General features: G+C 42.6%; 1 protein-coding gene across 2 annotated transcripts in view; it reads right to left on the bottom strand.

Annotated features, from left to right (window-relative positions):
* inpp5a (inositol polyphosphate-5-phosphatase A) overlaps nucleotides 1–22,464 on the bottom strand; it is a 134,870-nt gene that overhangs the window by 5,650 nt on the left and 106,756 nt on the right. For both annotated transcript variants that reach the window (XM_027278479.1, XM_027278478.1), the window contains exons 10-13: nucleotides 15,768–15,863; nucleotides 15,190–15,264; nucleotides 9,095–9,168; nucleotides 290–401 (exon numbers count right to left, since the gene is read on the bottom strand). In XM_027278479.1, the coding sequence (XP_027134280.1) occupies nucleotides 290–401; nucleotides 9,095–9,168; nucleotides 15,190–15,264; nucleotides 15,768–15,863 (357 nt within the window). The remainder of the gene's footprint in view (nucleotides 1–289; nucleotides 402–9,094; nucleotides 9,169–15,189; nucleotides 15,265–15,767; nucleotides 15,864–22,464) is intronic.

The raw sequence follows: 22,464 nt of genomic DNA, 5'->3' as shown, positions 1-22,464 counted from the left end.
ATGAAGAAGATGGGGCTCACTGGCGAGAGTGCTGGGATACATATACTGTCTGGGTAGACCCATGGCTTAGTGCTCCAAATTAATATTCTCATCCTTCCATCTGTAAAGTAGCAGAGGGCGGGGGTTGGGGGTAATGTGGATTGAGGACGACAGAGTTATAGAAATAAAGGCTGAGACATTTATGAAGAGGGAAGAGCGGCGACATCTTTGTCAAAATATGAAAGAATCTGACTTTTAAGAGAATCCAAAAGCTCCTGAATTGGATCACGAGTGACATGTTCAGACTCACCTTTAAGACCAGGTCTCTGGCAGAGGCAGACAGCAGGATTCGGTCACACCAGGCAGGGCATCTGGTGTTCATGTACTGCTTCCCCTGACTGCTGTCTTCACTGTATGGATAACTGAGGAGACACAGAGGCAAAATGCAACCCATAAATAGAAAAACAGACTCATATGACAAGCATTTACAAACATTTATACATGTTTAAGGGCTATCCAAGTTATAATGAACTTTATTTTCTATTAAAGTGCTGCACAAAGAACAAGACAAGAGAGGAATGGCAATAACAAAAGCAATAAATATGATTTGTATGAATCAACGGGGCTCCAGAGAAGTAATAAATATGAGACGTCACGTCATCTGCCTTATCTCAGAGACAGAGTTCAAAATGTTTTTCGAGAAAACAGCAGGCCCATAAGTATGACCAATCATCTAAGTAATCTCTTGAATCAACACACATGGATGGCTCAATCAAAGCTATCTCTATTTGCCAACTGTACAGGTTGGGAGTGTGCGTTTGTGAGCAAGAGAGAGAGAGAGAGAGAGGAGAAAAAAACATAACAGAAAGAATGAGAGTGTGCGGGACAGAGGGAGATTCAGTAGCCCATATGTATAGCTACATCTCCACAGGGTCATCAAAAACAGATTAGGTGCCGCAGCAAATGGCCAAGAGAGATTGTTATCTTGGAACAGCAGGGAACAATCGCATGATTTAAGCGGCGGCAGGGCTGGAGTCGGGCGGCGAGCCATCGAGCTGATACAGATTTACATTGTTGAGAATTCAATTTGCCCCTTCCGCTCATCAAACTGCTTCAGATTTACACGCCACCAATCCAATTTGTTTGTAGGCGCTCATCAGGATGTAAGACCGGGCTTACATACTGTAATACCAATCCAATTTGCTCCTTCAGTGCCACACGTGCTAACCGTAGCATAACACAAAGTGCCTCTTCTCCGAGGATGGTGATATCCTAATGATAAAATAAACACATACACATCTGGACTTCGATTCATCACACTTGCCGAGCTCTGATAGCTTAATTGGACTTTGCGCTGAGACAGAATACGTTTCAGAAGCGTTGGGTTGCTTTGTAATGTATACGTCTGCATTCAGATCACTATGAATAGTGCTGCTGCTGCAACTGCAGCTACCGCTGTTACTAACACTGCTACTGCCAGTAACACCGGGAGAATAATAGCATTTCTCTGTGTGCTCACAGAATATATACCAAATTGTACTTCATCTGATGAGACCTAATGTGTCAGCTTTTAGTTGTCTCTGTCTGCGTCTCTTCAGACCTCACTGTGATGGCAAGAATCCAACAGTGGTGTCAGATCTGGATGTTTCATCTGAACAGAAATGATCTGTGATCAGCTGTCTTGTCGCTCTTGTTCTTTTCCTTGCATGTTACTTTTACTTAATTATCTACTTTGAACAGTGGCTAACCACCATGTACTTGCTGCGGAATGATTTATTGTTGGATGTGCTATTTTGTGCATATGTGATGTTGTGTTTATGGATTTTATGAGGTATAAAGCAAGGTTACTATATTATTATTATTATTATACTACATTTTGGGGACTCATTTACAGTTATCTTCTGTCAATGAGCACCGTCTGTATCAAATAAACTGAACTATGTTAAAGGGAGCACACACACTTTCTCTCTCTCTTTCACACACACAGAGCCCCCCCACCAGGTGAACAAACAGACCTGTAGAGAGCTACTTAAAGAAGTTCCCTGCCTCCAATTAGCATTAATAGCACTTAAACCATGGGGGAAATGCATGGAGGTTTTGGTATGCAAATCAAAGGGCTAAAGAAGTGATCCTGGGATAAAAGAGAGCATGAAGAATAGGATGAGTGAAACAGAGATAGACAGGGAGGCAGAAGAGAGGGGATAAAGATGGATCAGACAGAAAGAGGCAAAGTGAGGGTGGAAAAGAGCAAAGTCTTCAAAGGGCTTGTGGAGCTGCTCGACTTCAGGGTGGCCTGAATACTGCTGCTTCCTGAGGGACGGTCTCTAGCCTTAAACAGCCTGTGAACAATCCTCCTATCAGGGACTCTGTTATAGCTTTATTGACTAACAAGCCTGGGGTCATTTTGGTGTTAAAGAGATTGAGAGAAAATCAAGTTTCCCCCTCACCTCCTTCAAACAATGAACTCTCCGCCTGATAGCAAACTTCCCAGAGCACTTCAACAACAAAACCTTGCTATCGTTCAGTCATTTTTGATGACAGCCAGTCATTGTAAAAGCTGATTAAAAATACTCAACAATGGCCATTAAAGGGCCATTCTGCTTCCCTGTGTGTACAGGTTTAGGTTGTTCCCCTTTCTGTTTTACCGCACCCTCCACAGGCTCCAATGGAGATAACAAGTCTTAATGCAACAGCAAACAGTCAAATGGCGCGCTGGGGCCAAAGTGATTAATGTGTCCGATTAGCGAGCTCACAAACTTATCGGTGAAGGTAAACGGTCCGAGAGGGCGTGTGGGCTGGAGGCCGTCAGCTCATATCAGACCCTTATTGCCCGCAGCAAGACTAATTACACTAATTAATGGGCCAAGCTGATAACTCCAACAATTGTGCACCTGTATAGGAGGGGGAGCTACACTTCAAGGTATCCATGCATACACACACTAACACATAGACACATACACTGCTTTACTAGCTCTTGGTTCCAGAGCTAATATGTTACACTGCGATTAATGATTTCATTTGTACCATGCAAAGTTAGTGAGAGTTGTAAAATAATAGGAAATGATTACAAAATGCAGCCATGAACGACCTTTAGCTGGGTAAAAACAGACGAAGGAACAGTTAAAGTACAGGCTGCATTCAATTAAAAAACTTCCATATTGCCACATTGTCCTGATTGGGATACTTGAATAAAATGTGTTCATCTCACTTCAATCCTTAGTAGTTCATATACATGTCATGTGCATAAGGTCTTTTGTGTAAAATTTAAAGTAATCTAATATACTGTTATAACAGCACATAAGTAAGTCAGTCATTTCCAGAGTATATTTTGAAACACTGCCGATCTGCACATAAAAATCACTTTTACAGTCAAGATGAGTGTTGTTAGTGAAAATGATTCTAGCACAATGTAAAGGACAAAAGAAGTGAAGGAGCTGCTCTCAACCAGAAAACTGGCTGTTGCAGTTTTGTAAAAACTTCTGCTGTCTGTTACATTGAACAGGCAGTGAAATGCCGAAATCACAGTTTGACTATTTTATCATTTCCTCTAAGTATCAAATGGTTATTACTTGTTTACTAACTGAAAAAAGAGCATTATCACAGAGTATAACGTGTACGACAATAACACTGTTGAGACAGTCAACAGTGACTGAAACATTCGTTAGGTTTCTTTGTTATGGTCACTGGTGTTTACAGTCTTTTACAGCACCTCCTGTGTAAAGTTGACATAGGCATACCATATTTCTGATTGTTCCTCCATTCTTTTGTGTTGCTGACCACATCTCAGATGATACATGTGTGTACGGTCGCATGTCGAGACCCTCTATCGCCCATTGAGAGCTCATTCATTCATGCTTGGTTTGGGGTTTAATGTTTGACCTGGCTGCTGACACATCACTCACGCGTGTTCCACCACTGTCAGCTTGTTTGTCTTGCAACAGTAAAAACTGGCGAGGTGAGCATATAGGCCCTACCTATGCTGTGTCACCCAGCCTCACCCAGCAGAGGGATAGGCTGTTGAGACATACATTACTGTACTATACAAGCTAATATATCTACACACACTTTATTTAAATACCATTTACAATAAAAAAAGATTCACACATATAAAAGCAGACTATGAAATGAAAGGTAGGATTTTGTTGGCAGGCCTGACTACCAACCTGCATGCAAGACTGGACATGGATTGCTCCAGGGCAGACTTCCTTGTCCGATATTCTCTTATCTCCTCATCAAAAGCTATTACCTTGTTCTACACAATGACAAATAAGAGACAGGCCAAACAGTGGGCTGTTTGGGTGTTCAGTATTTAATGAGGGCAATATAAACTTAGGAATATAGGTAGGGCAGGAAGCCAAAGATAAGAGTCATACAGTACAATAGTAATAGCAGTGTGAGGTGGTGAAGAGCATCATGGGATGTTGGAGTGGCCATTGCCGGGCTGCGATTGGCTAAAAAGTCAGAAACTGAGAGTTTTGAACGACTCACTGCTTCTACAGCTATGTTTGTTTGTGGTTGTCAGGGGAGGCTTGGCAAAACACAACACACACACATACACAGATTCAAAAAGATCAGCCAAATGCTATCAATAAAGCTGAATGTTTGCTTCAGTTTGCAGAGCTGGGAGGCTCGCAGGCACAACATTGGCATAGTGCAGTACAAACAGAGTGAAATGCCATCAGTAGCTCATGGCTCACAGCCTGCTGGGGTTCAGCTATGACATGTTCTGCCTTTATTCTGCTCTAAATGAAGACAAGAAGACACAGATGGCACCCATTTAATCCTCTCTGTGTAAGATTGTTTTGAACAAAGACTCCCTCTCAGTGGCATCATCTCAGACAAGAGGCAACGAACAAGACAGCGGACAATCTTCAGCTATAATCGCCACAATGGCCCCTCATCATTTTCACAGGCTCTCTAGTCGTTAGAATGATGGATGCGTTGGTGGTTGTAAAACAATGTTCCTGTTCAGTAGATTAGCCTGTAACGCTGAGCCCTGTGGCCGCGCTCAGCCAACACGAGCCACGCACTCACAGTGGTTCAGACGCAGTGCTTTAACCCAACGTTGTCGTAAAAGTGCATCTGTGGTGGTCCTTAAATAGAGTCACGCGCCTCCACTCCAGTGTAGCATTGCTGTTGACGGAGTAGAGAACAAGAAGCCTTGTTCACGTAAGATGCAAACAGCGCAGCTATAGGACTAATGTATTCACTGTCAAATACACATGCAGAGAGGGTGACATCATTCGTACCGGCCTTCCGAGGCCTTGTGAAGAGTGTTATTCACATAACAAAGGCAGTTACTGTATACAGGAGAGCCATCTGTGCAAGCACTTCCTATGAGCTCAAAACGAGTCTCGAGGAATTCTCCACCGCTGTGACAATTCTCTCATATGTACTTATTAACTGTTATTGAGTAACTGGCAGGTAGCCATTTGTGTCACTTGACCAAACTTTTCTCTCATCTGAAGGGCAAAGTCATTCTGTCTGGCATCAGCTTTCAAACCTGCCCCTTCCTCTTTCATGACAGTGTGAATGTTGTAGCTTTCCCCAGCAGGCAAGTCACTTTTTGGCTTGTCCTCACAGACCTGCAACTTTGGAAAATGTACGCTAACGTGCCAAAGTGCTTCCCCAAACAGTGAAGACACAACTGTTTATCAGTTTCTGCCCCCTTGCTGGCATCACCTCCTGACCTGTGGGCCACACTCTGCTTCTTTCCATGTCTAGACTTGACAAACACAGACACATGGGACTGGAGCCATGCTGTTCCCTTTAACACCTTCCCATCATTCTCTCTATATGTATTTAGACCAGAGGTTCGCCTAAGCAGTGGAATATATGGAAAAAAAACAATACATGCCAGAGAGAAACGTATGTTTGCTCTGCTGCACAGTTAACTGTAATCTTGTTTTTTGGAAGCTGAACAGGTCAAATATCTGAAAAACTATTGTATGGATTGCCATTACGTTTTCTACAGACATTCGTTGCTTCCGAAGACAAATCTTACTGACTTTAGTGATACCAGACTTCCTCATGTGCCATATTAGGTCAAAATTTGCTAGCACATGTGAAATTTCTTAACATGATAAACTAAAATGGTGAACGTATCAAATACACCTGCTAAACATCAGCACCAGCATCTGTTTTTCTTCTTCTGGCATGGCAGCAGTACACCACCATTCCTACATTTTTGGAGCTGGCAAGGAAACCTACGTTTCCATGCTGCCTTCCCAAAGACCCACATGTAGACTTGTGAACATGCATTAATAGCAACCTGTAGTGTTTTTAGTACCAGTAGTTCTACCTCACTAGAAACCAGATGTTATCTACGCTACATATCTGGGACAGCAGGGATCTTTTCTACCATCAATGTTCCACAACTTCCACACCATCTCCCTGCTCTAAAATCACTCATGATTTGTCCACTGATGGAGTCGTACCGCTGGTCTTATGTCACTCAAAATCTCCCTCAAAGCCTATTTCCAGTAACCATGTTACAGGCAGAATACATTCTTCCACTGCTCCCTCATTGTCCACTGCATTTCCTCCTGAAGCTGGGGTCCCGATTAAATTTTTGCATCGATCTTGTGCAAAAAAAGGCCAAAGAAATCAGATCAGAGGAGTACTAAAAGCTTTCCCCTAAATCAATCAAAATACATGAATAAGTTACTGGGGCCTTAGTATGTTTTAGGGGATATTACCGTAGTTATGCCATTCCTAATATGAAATCAAAAGTACCATAATGTATAGTAAAACTTACCATTATTTTCAGCCAAATGGCCATGCTGCAGCCTATGCAAAGATAATGACCTAATGGCTTGTTGCAGTCTCGTGCATTGAGCACAGGAGAAGCTGCACCTAAATAAATGATTGGTTTCTGATGATCGGACTCATCTATTCTCTCCCATAAACTGGTTGAGAATACCAGTAACCATACACGGGCTCCTGTGTATGAGTGCGTATGAGTCGGCCCGCAGCAGCCGACTGGCTCCAGGTCCAACTGTGACAAGGCCCAGGCAAATTCCTCACCCCGGTGCCCAAACACTTAGACTTGTCATGGCCAACTTTGACAGACGACTTTTTGAAAGTAAAGGAGATATGCATTTTACAGCTTGCAGCTCCTGCATCGATGCAGGGGGAAGAATTCATGCATGCATGTCTGGGAGCAGAGATGTTATGTCTGCAAAAACATGAAGAAAAGAAAGATGCTTCACTGTAGTTATGTGCTAAAAATAGAAAGCTAAAATTTTCTGCATTGTGGCAGTCAGTCACTTTGTGTTATCCAATCTTTAGTTCATCCTTGACAGCGTGCCTCATTTTGTGACAACTTCTTATCCACCGCAGGACAACAGACAGAATTAACTTGCAGATTAAATGTTTGTGACTAGTATTGATTTATAGATCTGAACAAAAGTGAGCCGTGTGCGTGCATGAGTGTGTGTGTCAGTGAGGGTGTGTTCTGACGGCCTGCATTAAAAAGAGTAATAACCTCACAGATGGCAAGGGGCTGGTCCGGAGCAGGCTATGTGATGGAGAACAATCGCTGAAGCTTGATTGCTCAAGGAGCACAAGGCAGACCTGACTAGGGGGAGGGGTACTTCTATACGTGTGTGTGTGTGTGTGTGTGTGTGTGTGTGTGTGTGTGTGTGTGTGTGTGTGTGCGAAGTGGGAGGAGGGGGTTGTTTAAGTTTAACTAGGCCACTGCTACCCATTACAAGTCTGACAATGATGTGGTTTGTCGCGCACACAGAGTAGATCAAATCAAATTTCATATGCTGCTCCTGGGTTTCATCTATTTGATTCATCATCACCTCAAGTATGTGGAAATCATTTGTATTCTTCCACAGCAGCACATTCATTCCTCCCTGTGGAGAGATGATTCAGTATTATATGGATAGGTGCAAAAGTCAGCCAGTGTAAAAGGACAATAAATCCACCTGTCACTTATGCAAAGTGATGTAAATGGGGTCCCTGATTAAGACACAGAGTCATTTAAAAAACAGGGACTGGCAGAACCTTGACACATGCACTCACACACACATACACACAGTCTTTAACTCACACCCAAAGCCACTCATACACACACGCTCTGATAGCTCTATGTATCTCAAGCCCTCTCTCTCTCTCTCTCTCTCTCTCTCTCTCTCTCTCTCTCTCTCACACTCACACACACACACACACACACACACACACACACTAAAATCCCCCGCCGCCCTGCGCCTGCCACTAGAGCAGTTTATCAAGTAATTATTGTTTGATTACAGCGTTTCATTATCTGCACTGATTGAGTCACAACCGGCGGCAAAGGTCAAGCGCCATTAACGCGCTGCTCCCGAAACATATTTCCACGCCGGCCGCGTGTTTGCCCTCCCTCTACTCTGAAAGGGCTAATTGCAAATGCATTTGTTTGAGGAAGAGGAGAGGAGACCACCCGCTCCAGTCTCCCCCAAGTCCCACTGAGACAGAATATCAATGCTGCCCAAAGCGTTGGTGCAGCAACACACACACACACACACATATGAAAAAACATACACATGGGAGCAGTTTGGGACCATATCCAATCATACTTAACAACTGATACCCATCAAACACAGATCCAACAGCTTTCATAAAACCATTTCGGACAATGAGGGGCTGATTGACTCCTGATTTCATGTATTAACAATGAGTCCTAAACAGCACAGTTACTGCATTTACCAACATCTGTTAGTCTCCTGTGTGTGAAAATTTAAGCCTTATACGGTTTTGCTCTATTTATGTTGTCTTAATCTGTCATTTTGTGACTGTCCAATGAAAACCACACAATGCTGAATCTTTCAAATAAACGCAAGTCTTTCTTTATAATTTCAGAAAATAGTCTTGATGCTAGATAAACCATTTAAACCCCTTATGACTATTTCAAAACATGACCTGTAACAAACTGCACAGTAACACATTCAACAGTTTAACAACCTTGTGGTACACTACAGGAGAGTCAGTAGGAATCAAGATTTCATTTCAATGACAACCTATCCAACTGAAGCTGCAAGAGTGGTTAAAAGAATCAGGACCTGACCAGTAGTGTGAACATGTAGGTGTTAAAAATAAGTTGTGAGTGATTCATAAAATGGCTCCATACCTGGGTGGGAAAGAGATGTCCAGTTCATGCAGCCGATCCTTGAACACTGACAGCTCTTTGTCATACTCTAAAAGCTGTGGAAAGAGCAGAAAAGAGAAATGAGAGAAGTTTAAATCATAACTATATTCTAACATTTTTCATCAAGGGAAAATCAACTGAGTCTGAATGCTCTTTTCCAGTTTTGCTTTGCTTTATATTCATACATCACACACTTTACTTTCTAAAAGTCGGCTGGCACAAACGTGATTATGAGATGGTCCAAATGGTTGTATCTTTATGCTTCAAACTTTATATTTGTCTTCTGAAAAGTAACAAATGGATGCATACCAAGATAATTCAAGGACAGTCTGAATCTTCAGTGAGGGATAGATAAGAAAAAGCCAAATGAGAGTTGAGTACAGCAAGATACATCTCCCCCACTCTGGCAAAAGAATTGACAGCAGTTGACCAGTTGTGTGTGTGTTACCAGCCCCGTCCTACTGGGGGTCTATCTTTCCACACTGACAGTGCATCCACACACTCTTCATCAATCATGTCTCCTCACCCAGCTGTACTCACTCACTAGAGTGTACACACACACGTCCCCCAATTTCCCCCCTTTCACAAAACCCATAAATCATTAGTGAAAAGTGCAATTAGCGGCTTCTTGTACACATTAATTATCTGGGAGATGAACAGGTAGCTTGGGCACCTGCATGACTGCCTCCCTGAGAGACTGACAGCTATGTTTCCCAGCAACCCCCCTAGTGGACCTTGTGGCTAGCCCCACCCTTTTCTTTTTCAGACAGGGAGACATCGAGACGCAGCTCAGACATGTTTGTTTTGTGGTAAATTGGGCTATTGTACATGTTTCAAACACCGGGCTACAATTATGGCCTGGTGAAGACCTCATCCTAGACGCTACGAGTCTGACAGCGGCTGTATAGGCATCTTGATGTTAATGACATTACATTGGTGTATTACATGCAGCAATATGTTGATGGCTACATGATGAAATATCAACGGAGATGACGTGGTGCACATGGGTAATATTTGGAAGGACGTCCTCACAAAGTGGAGCCGAGGGAGGAGGATGTCATATGAATATTATTATATCAGTGGAAGGTAACTACAGTCTTCCATCTATGCTGACATATTTATGTTGTCCACGGCTCACTGTGTATGCATTGTGTGTACACACGTATAAATAAGCCAAAGTCCAGCATGTGCCTCTGGCGATGACGCTCTGCGTGTTTGTGTGTATGTGTGATTATGTGTCAGTGGTGTAGAACAGTGGCCATTACTTCCAGGCAGAGGGGCCTCCCAGACGGAGTCTCAGTGGTTCAGGAGGGCAGATGTGCTGCATTCATCAAACTCACAGTGCCGGGGTCACAGGAGAGACTCACACACTGTGGATGAGGGATGGCTGAGCAGGGGATGCAACCCCACGCTCCACTGTACACCACCGACTAATACTTTCCTCTTGTGTGTGTGGTTGTGTGTGTTATATCCCTACAGATAGCGATACTGGATTTTTGATGCCAATAATTGAGAGACATCACATTGAGACATCACACTAAAAGACTAAGTTTAAAGCTGTCTGTCTCACAGTCAGCCTCCTTATTGTATTGCAGGATAGAGCTGGTGTGATAATGAAACAGACTTATTTCATTCTGGTTGCTCAGCTTTCGTACTACAGGTTTGATTCATGTTTTCCTGTTCATATTTTCAAACACTATTTCACTTTGAAAATTACAACAGAAAAGACTTTTAGGGTGAAGAACAGCCAGTGTATTTGGCGAACATAACGCTATCTCATATAGCGAGTTTGGCTGTTGTTGCTGGAATGTAAATTTCCCCAAATCCAATTGCAGTACAGAGCCACAAATATTGGCCTACGCTCCGATGTAATAACATCCTTACACACAGTGGGGATGCGCTATGCATTTAAAATGTAAACTGCAGTTAAATATCACTGGTATGTGAGCTAGTTAGCTGGACATGCTAATGTTTTACAGCATGTTCTTGTCTGCTGGAGCAGACTTTTCTTTTACTTCACTTTTCTTGAACTTTCTACTTTTGCTTTTGAAGTTTTACTTTAATTTAGAAGAGGGTTTAAAAAAAGAAAAGAAACCACCACCCAAAATTTGTATAAACTACAAAAACCTTTAAAGAATTGTTGCCAGAGTGTGCAGAGAAGGAGATGTTGTGCATTTTGAAAATAATCTTGTAAATCTTCCCTGGACAAGCTATGAAACGGTGACACTTTCTAAATATCTTTGGATTTCTTGTTACTTATTGGCTGTCATATACACAGATACTGATATATTTACATTAATCATAATGAATAAATTAATATTCTAAGATATATTGGTCCAGCTGATTTATCAGTCGAGCTGAAGTGTGAGACAGGGCGTGGAAAAAATGAATGGTGCAGTATATTTAGCAATTTGTACTCATGTTCACTCAAACTCAAACCAATTTCACGTTCACATGTGTGATTGTTTATTTGAGGTAAAGCACCTCAGTCAATAAGTGTGTGACAGTTTAAACAGCAAGAGATGAGCAACATATGGCTGTGTGTGTCCACGGTGAGCCTTAAGTGAATGCTGAGTAATTCATTCAGGTGAATAAAAAACCCCACAGCTACAAATTTCACACTACATTTCATCCCAGGTCAATTAAGCATAATGCTCCGCGGCTCTGCTATGTCAGTGGTTTAAAAAAACAGCTTATATTGGTTCAAGGCCTCATGACATTATAAAGCCAGGAGTAGTATGTCAACCAGAAGTGACCTTGTGAGTTGTGGAGGAGGTGGCGTGAGATGATGCAGCTCCGCCAATATCGCAGAGTGAAAAAGATGAAGAAGTGTCCGAGTAAAAACTACCCTGTCATGGGCTCAAATTTCTGACTTTGCTTGGATGATCAGAGCACTCTTAAATCAGAGTGGCGCTGATAGTTAAGAGGCAGGAAGTTGAGGGAGGTAAAAAAAAAAAGGGAATATGAGGTCTTTGGCCCCCAGCTGTCCCTCTCACTGTCCCTTACACCTGTAATTGTGCTTTGATTTACACGTTGTCAAATATCCCCTGTGACAACACCTGCTGCTATTAAAAGCCATCAATAAATGTTGAGGTGAAAGGTCATTTAATTTGATTTTTACACCTCACACTTGGCTTTCATTGCAGGGGCCATATTTTTCCTTCTTTTTATGGGATCTTCATTATTTTGTGCGGAAAAGCGATAAACTGTCACTGAGGGGGGGGGGGGGGGGGTCGATTGGTGTTAGGAGAGGCTGACCCAAACAAAACACACTGCACCTCTGAACTCTCTCTTACATGTAAATTCAATTATGTAGAGAGGGAGGGAATTAGACAAAGACTGATGTTTAATACAATGATGAGAAAATGTCAGAAGAAGGCACAATTTTGTCCGTCTTCCTCACTCTGAAGCATTTTTTGAGGAACTAGGCAGTGAGAGGCGACCTAAAGAAAGAGACAACCAGGGAGCCAATCCAGCATCAGTTTATATAAATCGTTTAAGGTCAGATTTTATTTAGCATGGCTTCTGTATTACCACTTAAGAGCTTTGACAGGAAAAAAAACTTTAGGCTGGAGTGACATTTGTTCTTTATTTTTTTATGTCCTTTCATGTTTAAAACGTCTCTGGCCTTTTTGAGTAATGCTGTGGACGATGCTGCCGGCATGACAAGGAGAAGCATGCCAGACAGAAAGGTTCATCACTTACTACAGCTAGTACACAAACACACCCTCTCCTCCTGGTCCCAAATCTGCCGACAACACACTGATAAAGTTACAATAAAGAGATACTGAAACAAAATCAATGGGGATGGAGGAGGGGGACGGCCCCGCGGGTGTGTGCTCCAGGAGAGGAAGAGACACTGTGCTGGTCTAGATCTACAGCACAAACATGCACAATACGCATGCGTTCACATAAACACACAGACACACACATACACTCCTCCCATCTCTCCACCGGAGCAAGGCCCCACGGTGCCCCTTGACGCCACAAGCGCCCGGAAAATTTAATCTTCCCAAATACTCATCAGGGCTCTCCATCGTCCCGCCGTGACAGCGCCGGGGATAATTAATTATACAATTTCGATGGGAATATCGACTAAACAAACCTATTAATCATAGCAAAAGTCAATAGGCATGGACACATTCAATCATGTCCCGGCCAATGATTACTCCTCTCAAAATACAATAATTATTTTCAAGAGCTGCCTCGAATTAAATTTCTGTCAAGCTGGTACAAGTCTTGCAGTTGATGAAGGATGCAATGGATTTTTTTTCTTTCCTGTTCCCCAGTGGAGGAGTGTGAGGAGGGACATTTATCCTTTTGGAAAGGTAGTTTGTTTTATAAGGATCATAACATGGTGTGTTTAACTAGACCATGACCATCAGATTATCTCTGATGCCCCCATTATGTCATCCATCTTGTCTGACTTGGTAGGAGGGGGAGGAGGAGGAGGAGAGGGAGGAGGAAATCAGGGGAGCCTCAGCCTCCTACAGCTTCTGTTACACAGTTTCTACACATTTCTGATGGTCATACTCCACGATTCACCCATGTCCAATAATACAATGTGTAAGGTCAATATCAGCCTTTATTCGAGTCTTTTAAATTCCATCTTTGGTTAAATAACTAAAAGATGTCTTTTTCTTCTGTTTTGATGAACTACCTTGATTATGTGTGTGTGTGTGTGTGTGTGTGTGTGTGTGTGTGTGTGTGTGTGTGTGCAACCTCAGTGTAACACTAGAGAAAGCTGATAGATCTGATGCAGGACACAGTAAATTTGTGATATGATCTCACAGTGCACAAACCGTTTTGTCCTCAAACTGAAAGAAAGAGGGAAAGAGATATTGGAGTGAATTCCACTACCCCCCTTTTTATTACTACAGGGGCTGCATTCACTACGCAAATATAAAACAGAGCATTTGTGCTCAGCAAACCTACCCTGCATAAATACAGACTATTTGCTTAGGGGCCAGATGAGTGGAGCTCGTCACATAAAAGAACAGTGACTGATATAGACATGAACGCCAAACGGCTTGAACACTCACAGAAAAGTAACTGAGGGGGCCTTCTTGTACACTTTAATTAATCTCTACACACAGATGTCTGCATATAAAGGCAGAATTTTAAGGACAAGATTTTGATATCGACAGCATGCTGGTTTCTGCTTGTAGTAGTAGTTGAAATGCAATCGTGCTGTCTGACGACAATTCAGCTTTATATGTCGTGAATCAATTCACTCATAGATGTCATTTCTCAAGTCCAACTCCATTCAAACTCTAGCCAACGGGCTTTGAGACTGACTTTTTTGTTACCCAGTCTAATTCAAGAGCAGACAAACACAAGTACTGACAAAAGTCAGTTTTCATACATGTAGAAATATGCCATATCATATAAATACATACAGTGCACTGTAATTTATGTTCATTCATACTAAAATTACCAATCTTAGACCAAGACTGGATTAAATTATGATTCTATAATATTCAGAAACGTTAATACATTATGTGGCCAATAAATAAATAAACTCTATGCTCAAGTCTGGCAAGACAAGTGGCTTCACAGTCCATTCTGTTGTTGTGTGGATGTGAGAGTCTGTGCACGTCCTTCATGAGGATTTTAACAAGGTCCAACTTTGAACTACTTAATGTAATATATAGCCTTATAAAAGAGGAAGTGTGCACCGGGTGTTTTTCACTTAACACTAACCTCACCTACACTCAGTACAATTTAACTGTTATTTCGAAGATATTTAGCCCCACATTTAGGACAAAGACAGTGTGTGTCAGGCTGAAGTGATGTGAGTGAATCAACTAAACCATCTGCATGGCTCAGGTCAGGAGCAATGACGTCTGTAGCTGAAATGAATCTTTGGATTGTTAATGTCTCGACAGTTTTTGGTCTGTCCCATTAATTAATAAAGAATTTCAAATGTAGCAAATGGCCACTGCTAAGATACAATGGAAAAGACTAGTCTATGAAGTTGATAAAAAATTCTTGAGTTTGAAATAAATGTGTGAAAAATGGAGAGATGGAGAGAGTAGATGAACATATAAAGGTTAGGAATCAAAGGGGTGACTTACTGAGGTCCCATTGTTTTCCCGGAAAACGTCCTGGTTGACATAATTAAAAAGCTTCTTTTCAAGTTGAAGAACAACCTGAATCAGGGTCAAGAGAGAAACGGTGCTCTGATTAACACCAATACTAATGTGAACTGCACTTTGTAATTAGAGCACTAATGAACAGCGGTGTGCTGCAGCAGCAGACAGCACTGTTAATTCTACACGTGTCTCACTGAGGGATCACACCACTTTACACCGCACGTTAATGCAACCTGTAATACCTGTAGAATATAGGATTAGAAAAGAATTCACATCTGAATGTTCAATTACAAGTTTTCTCTTTCAACATGTAGTATAGATGCATCATCCTGGTCTGGCCTGGTCACACCAGCATTTAAAACAGAGGAATTTATCAGTGAAATCCATTCATTGTGACTAGGCTTAACCCCAATCTTTTAAATTTTCTATTTTTTTATTCATATTTGGCAAAAAAAGCAGAATAACAATATGATTTATATTCAGTTATAAATCTGATATATTTTATTGACGTTATGACAAGTCAGATTTGTGCTGGGCAGAATGATTGCAGAATGTCTTACCTTTCGGTCGTTGTCACTTTCTCGGAATATTAGCTTGTCGACCTCATTGGTGTCTGCGGCTCTGACTGTCTGCATGGTGGCAGTGGAGCAGAGACTCTGGAGGTGAGAGATGGAGAGAATGAGTGATTACAAAAATACAAAAGGAGGACAAGAATGTGAAGGTCAAATCCTATCAGGGATACATGCTGCAGCACATGTGTGTTTATCAGAAAACAGATACAGAAAAGTCAGTAAAATAGAAACCAATTATGAATTTATTTATTTTAATTTGTCACCCAGATGTCCCCCCACACCACACACACACATTTTGTACAGTAATTTATAACGCTCTTAGATCGCACTATTGGAGCAGCCATTGTACCTGGGAGCATGCAATATACTGTGCCACATTTGAATGATTTTTAAAGAACCATCCCACAAACTACCACCTCACTGTCCCCTTTCTTTATCTGGGTCTATGTACTGACCCCATGGACTGTGTGCATGGTTAAATTCCCCTTTGTGGACTCTTTTAACAATTAGTTAAACATTCGACCATCTGTGTTTGAAGACAGTTGAATGAGGTAATCCCTCAGCCAGTGGTTCCCATACCACACGGCAGGGACTGGGTGACCTGATTGAAATTCAAAGCACAGATTAGATAATCGGGTCAAGCCAATATAGCGAGCAGAAAAAGGCCCTTTAGACTGAAATGTCACAAATAAGTCCTGCTTCGGCCACGAAGAAAACGGCACATCAGATTAGAACAAACACCATGCCCTGAGAGAAAGCGGAACAACTCTCTGCAGTCCCCCCCCCCCCTTCCTCCACACCACCACTGTCTCAACCCCATTCCTTCGTGCTCACCCCCCCCTCCCCAAAAGCAACTTTCTAAAGCCCTAACAAATCGCTCCATCTTTCACTCATTTAGGCCATCCAAATGCAGGGTCAATATGGTCCCCTGGCAGCCAAATGCTAATGCGCTTAAGTGCGCTTAAGCAGCTTTGTGAAATGAATAGGCCAAAGAAGGAGCTAGTGAGAAGGGCAAGAGATACTCTCCCTGTCAAAAAGTCATTGTAGCCATGATGAGCAAAGACAACCACACAGTCATTTTTTACCGTCTTTAATTGGGGCCAACTGCACCAAACGTCATGTGGTATCCTTTCTGTTCAATACTAATTTTTATCAACTTCAAATGTAAGTGACAAAAACTACAACCTCTCTAGTTGAGTGAAGGCTGTGAGTTTGAAATATCAAGAACATATTTTTCTTAAATGTACCTTAGTGTTGTGGATTCTGCAAACATCAGGATCATGTGATTCTTCTAAGTGAGCACCTTTCTGTCGTCCTTTTTGAAAATCCAAAAGTCAGTCGAGCAGAAATCCCTCCACAGGCCAGAAGCTCATACTGCCTGCCAATAAGTGTCTGTCTATATAACACAGACATGTATATATATATATATATATACACACATACACAGAAATAGCCCCTCCATTCATGTTCAAATTATTTTTTTCAATCCAGTAAGCAGAACTTGGGATCAAGACACGGCCATAACTACACATAAATATGTCCTCTACATTTGACAGTGCTACAGCTACATAAATGCATGTGGACATGTACAGATAGAAGACCATACATACGGGATTGTACTTGGAGAAAAGTGGGATGACATCATTCTCAGTGAGAAAATTGAACCACGCACGGGTTTTGTATTCATGTTAGCATATACCTTGGGCCAAGAGTTTCATTGCAAGGAAGGTTCAATTAGGAAAAAAAGACAATTAGCTAATGCTGCCTTTCTTGTGGGAAAATGTCTTTTCCCAGAACTATTAAATTCTAGGTTCCTGAGTGAATTTTAACTATTTTAGCTTCAGGGAAAATAATGATTCAACTGCAGATTTTAGATTTGGCCTATTACAAGAGTGACAAAGAAGATGACACTTGATTTATTTAAGACGTGCTTTACATTCAACTTAGTGTCAAACTGAACAGGATAAAGTGATTTTTCCATTTATATCTGAAACAAATAAATGTTGATGAGTGCAGCACATCACCACTCACTGCAGCCAGTGCTGTAGGTATCCTGGGACTGTAGCCTAGTGTTCGATGCTGACATATGACTGATTGATCTATCCAAAAGTTTATTGACTGACCAATCAGTGTGTGTTCGGAGGTGGCTGATTGCGCCAGATTGATCAGAGCACTCCTACTGTCGTCCTTCATGAAAAACATTTCCCATCACCCAACACACACAGCCTATAGTCACACACACGCCTCAGTCCTTGCTCATCCTGGTGCCTCTGTCACAAGATCTGCCCACCAAACACCAAGATGGGGAAAATGAGAACCCCATGCTGTCACTTAAGACCATATCAATGCAGTGATGTCTCCTTCTTACTGCCAGCAGAGCCCAGGTGCTTGTGCAGAATCTCAGAACAGATCTCTCCCTTCAAAGCTCCTGCCTCCTAAGCACATTAAACGCAGACACGCTCTCACAGACCGCCCTAAATGATATTACTTTAATTCATTTGGTTGCAATGGGCTCCTTATTTAATACAAGACAATTAGTTAGTTTGGAAGGAAAAGAGAAAAATATTAACAGACAGCTGTCAGGAGAAGCAGATGTATTCCAGGGGACAGTGAGCTGTAGTCCAGAGGACAGAAAGCTGCAGTCCAGGGGACAGTAAACTGTAGTCCAGAGGACAGTAAGCTGTAGTCCAGAGGACAGTAAACTATAGTCCAGAGGACAGTAAACTGTAGTCCAGAGGACAGTAAGGTGTAGTCCAGAGGACAGTAAGCTGTAGTCCAGAGGACAGTAAGCTGTAGTCCAGAGGACAGTAAGCTGTAGTCATGGGAACAGTAAGGTGTAGTCCAGAGGACAGTAAGGTGTAGTCCAGAGGACAGTAAGCTGTAGTCCAGGACAGTAAAATGTACAGTAGTCCAGAGGACAGTAAGCTGCAGTCCAGAGGACAGTAAACTGTAGTCCAGAGGACAGTAAGCTGCAGTCCAGAGGACAGTAAGATGTACAGTAGTCCAGGGGACAGTAAGCTGTACTCTTGGGGACAATAAGGATGTCTTCACTCCTTGTGGCTCTTTAACTGATCCGGCAAAGTGACTTGGCATCACATCTCTGCATTATGGGTCACAGGTCAACACTGAGTGTTTGTAGAGGGCCAGAGGCCGGGGGGATGGGATGAGAGGTTGCCGAGGAAGGCGCTGCTTTTGTGCATCAATGGAGGATAATCTCATGACTGTCGAAGGAGGAAGCGGCTGTTTAAAAGGAGCTCTCTATTCCAGCTGCTCTTCTTAGAAGAGAGGTTAAAGCAATCTGTCCCACTTCAAAGACCAAAGACACGCACACATTCAAGTCTTCTGTCTCTGGTCCTGCCAACAGATGGAGGCCATCCACTGTGCCCAACTTAAACACTAAAGAAACCCACACACAGCACAATGACATCCCTGACAATGCGTATCACCCACGGGGCTGTTTTACATGCCCACATTCAAAAAAGAAGCAGACTAATGAAAATACAGAGAAAAAAAATTGCATTAAAACGACACAAAGATTTAAAGACAAAATACTTCATTTATTAAAAACCTTTTCTGCTGATTCTTGTTAACAATCTATATTTCCTTGGCTCGATACAAAGATGGTTAATAGAGAGCAGGGTGAACCTAAAGGATACAGCTGGCCTTCTGTATTATTCTTACTTTCAACAAATCCCATAAAAGACAATGTCTTTCAACACTTTTGGACTACCCTCTCTGTGGCACTCGGCCCTGAGCCCATTGGATTCCACTGAAGATGTAAATCTTAAGAAATCGGGTCACACATATATAGTGTGGTTTAATTTTTAAAAAAGGCTAACTAATTTCATAAAATAGTTGGCCACTGCAGCTCTTGGCACACGTTACTGAAACAGGAGTATATGGTGCATTTTTCTTGGGGACTTTTTTTAGCCGTGGATTAAAACACATTTGGTACACTCACGGTTATTTACAACAGCAGCAGGGGTGTGTGGGATTGACTCAAAATAAACTGGTGTGTGTGTGCTCATGGTAATGAAGAACATGTCACCCAGTGCAACAGTGTGGCTCATTGATGTGGTTTTAATAGTTTTTGGACAACAATGAAGCTCTGTGGCTCAGTGGAATTAGATATACACAAACAATACTTGTTAGTGGGATTCTTTAAAGATTTATTTGTATACTTGTGACTACTTATTTCAGTATATTACACAGTATTATTTCATTACAGTGTATAGTGTAGGGCACTTGGCAACTCCAGCTCTTTGAACCACGATCCACATTTGAGATCCTGTTTAACTTCATATTTAATGACTTGTTCTTGGCCGACCGGTGTCTGATTAATATGTGTTTGCTTTATGCGTTTGTCCATATTGACTCTGATGAAGACACAGTAGTGTTGAAACGAATCACGATCTGCCAAACAAGCAGGAGAAATTTGTGACATAGCAGTGTACCAGCCAGAGCCTAATATATCCAAACTCCTCCGGGGGTTTATACTCCTCCCTCCCTCATCCCAGTCCCATACAAGGATTCACACTATTCACTAAACTGTCATATCACCGATATAATAATCCATTGAGTGCATTTAGAACTGAGTGATTAAACCTCAATTAGGTAGAGAGAGTATAAGACTGTGTGCAGAGAGAGACAGAGGATGAGTGGACAATGAGCTAACTATTCATTCTTCATTACCAGAGGCAGGGGACAGGGGCTCCCCTTTGTGTCAGCGGGGGCAGTGGCATTGTCAGAATGCGCCATTATTTTCTCGCTGCCATGCAAAGCGGGGCTGCCAGCTGAGTTAAGGTGTGCCAGCGGGGCTGGCAGGTTCACTGCGAATTGCTTAGCACTCCGATCACTTTTCTTCCGTTCCCTACCGTTCATCACGCCCATCCTGCATGCATGATTGCGACATCTGCCCGAGCTGGGTAAAAGGGGGCATCCAAAGCAGGCAACAACAAATTCGGCCCCTTGCTTTCCTGCCAGCTATTACACAGGAAAGCCAGTAAATCAGCTGTGACCCTCCCCACCCGATCTGACTGGACACAAGCCAGAGTTATCCACTCCTCTCTCCCTGTGGCTGGCTAATTTAATGCTTCCAAACACTGTGGATTCATCATTGACACACAGCGGGATGGGGATTCAACATGGAGGAGAGGGGAGAGTGGACACATTATCACCCGCAAAGTTAGCCTGCGGGTGACACACTGGTCAGCAACTGACCCTAGTAAAGCTGGCCTGTGTCACCCTTAACAGCGAGTAACTCTCACGCACACACATACCCTCACCCCTTCCCATGAACTCGTTGAGTTGTATGAGAGCTGACACTAAGGGTTGATGGCAGTGTGTGCTTCGTAGGAGGTCTCCTAACTTGCCACGCCCTCGCCAAAAACGAGCTTGGAGAGGTAAGAGGGCGTGCAAGGTAGTGATAATGTGCCCTATTTATCTTGTGCATTATAACATCTGGGAAACTTCTCTAAAAACAATAGCACGCATTGAGGGCTGCCATTCTGGCTTTACCTTCAGAAACTGGCCAAAAGCATTTGTCCCCTTGGAATGGATAATGGACAGGCCACAAATCATTCAGGACAACAGGACGGAGGGGTGTGTGTGTGCGTGTGAGAGAGAAACTGAATGTATGTGTATGTTTTGTGTGAGTGTGTGAGTGTGTGAGTGTGTGAGTGTGTGTGTGTGTGTGTGTGTGTGTGTTCCCCCCTGGTATTTAACTTCTCTGCTGGCCCATTCTGCTGGGCCCCGCAGGACAAATTGCCCTGCATGGTTGTCTTTGAGAGGCAGAGCAGCGCGCAGAGAAAGGGACAGGGCTGAAACACAGGGAACAGGCCTATAAAAATTCATCACTTTGACCCCAGTGACCTCCCACTACTGGGGGGTTGCAAAGACACACAGATGCACAAGCACGCACTTACACACCCACCCAAACTCACACTCAGAGCCGGGAACAAATATTCGGAAATTAAACATTTTAAGTAAAGATTCATACCAACAGAAACACTCAGTAACTTAAACCAGTGAGTTTGAAAGAAAATGCACTAAGCCGATCTCTTTCTCTCCCACATGCACACTAGCAGACACAATGGCCGTGGAAAAGCCTTCTACACAGGAAAAGGCCACCAGATGCTTCATTGTGACTGTGTCTCTGTGTAAAGTAGTGGCAGTAAAAGGAGGGTGGGCTCTCCTGAGGCGTATTAGTCCCACTAAGAGGAGGACATTGTCTCAGGCCGGGCTCTTGACACATTACTGCCACCTGTACAAAGAAAACCTAATGAGAGATTTAATCTGAGAAACCTCCCCTGACACTTTTAGTCAGCACTTTGAAACCAACTGCGGCAGATGTCTGCAAGACTGTTTAACGTGCCGGCTTCTCTTAACCTCTCAATAAGGCCATGCATGCTTAAATTGCTCAATAGCCATCTTAATGTGGCATTCATTTGAATGTTGTTAGCTGCAGTTGTTATGTTTCCAAAAGGAGGCTTTGTGATGTGAAAGAGGAGACCAGCAGTGCTCTGGCCTTTCATGTGGGGTTTTTTTTTAGACCTCAGACTTAAAAAGAACATTTATCCTGTTAATGAGGAAACAAATTCACATCCAACCGTGAACAATCATTGTAGCACATTTAAACATGGCCGACAGAAGAGCTATTGATATAGACTGTAAACACTTACTAAGC

This window comes from Larimichthys crocea, chromosome III (genome assembly GCF_000972845.2).
Source record: "Larimichthys crocea isolate SSNF chromosome III, L_crocea_2.0, whole genome shotgun sequence".
NCBI classification, from domain to species: domain Eukaryota; kingdom Metazoa; phylum Chordata; class Actinopteri; family Sciaenidae; genus Larimichthys; species Larimichthys crocea.
This window is presented reverse-complemented; position numbering and strand designations above follow the sequence as displayed.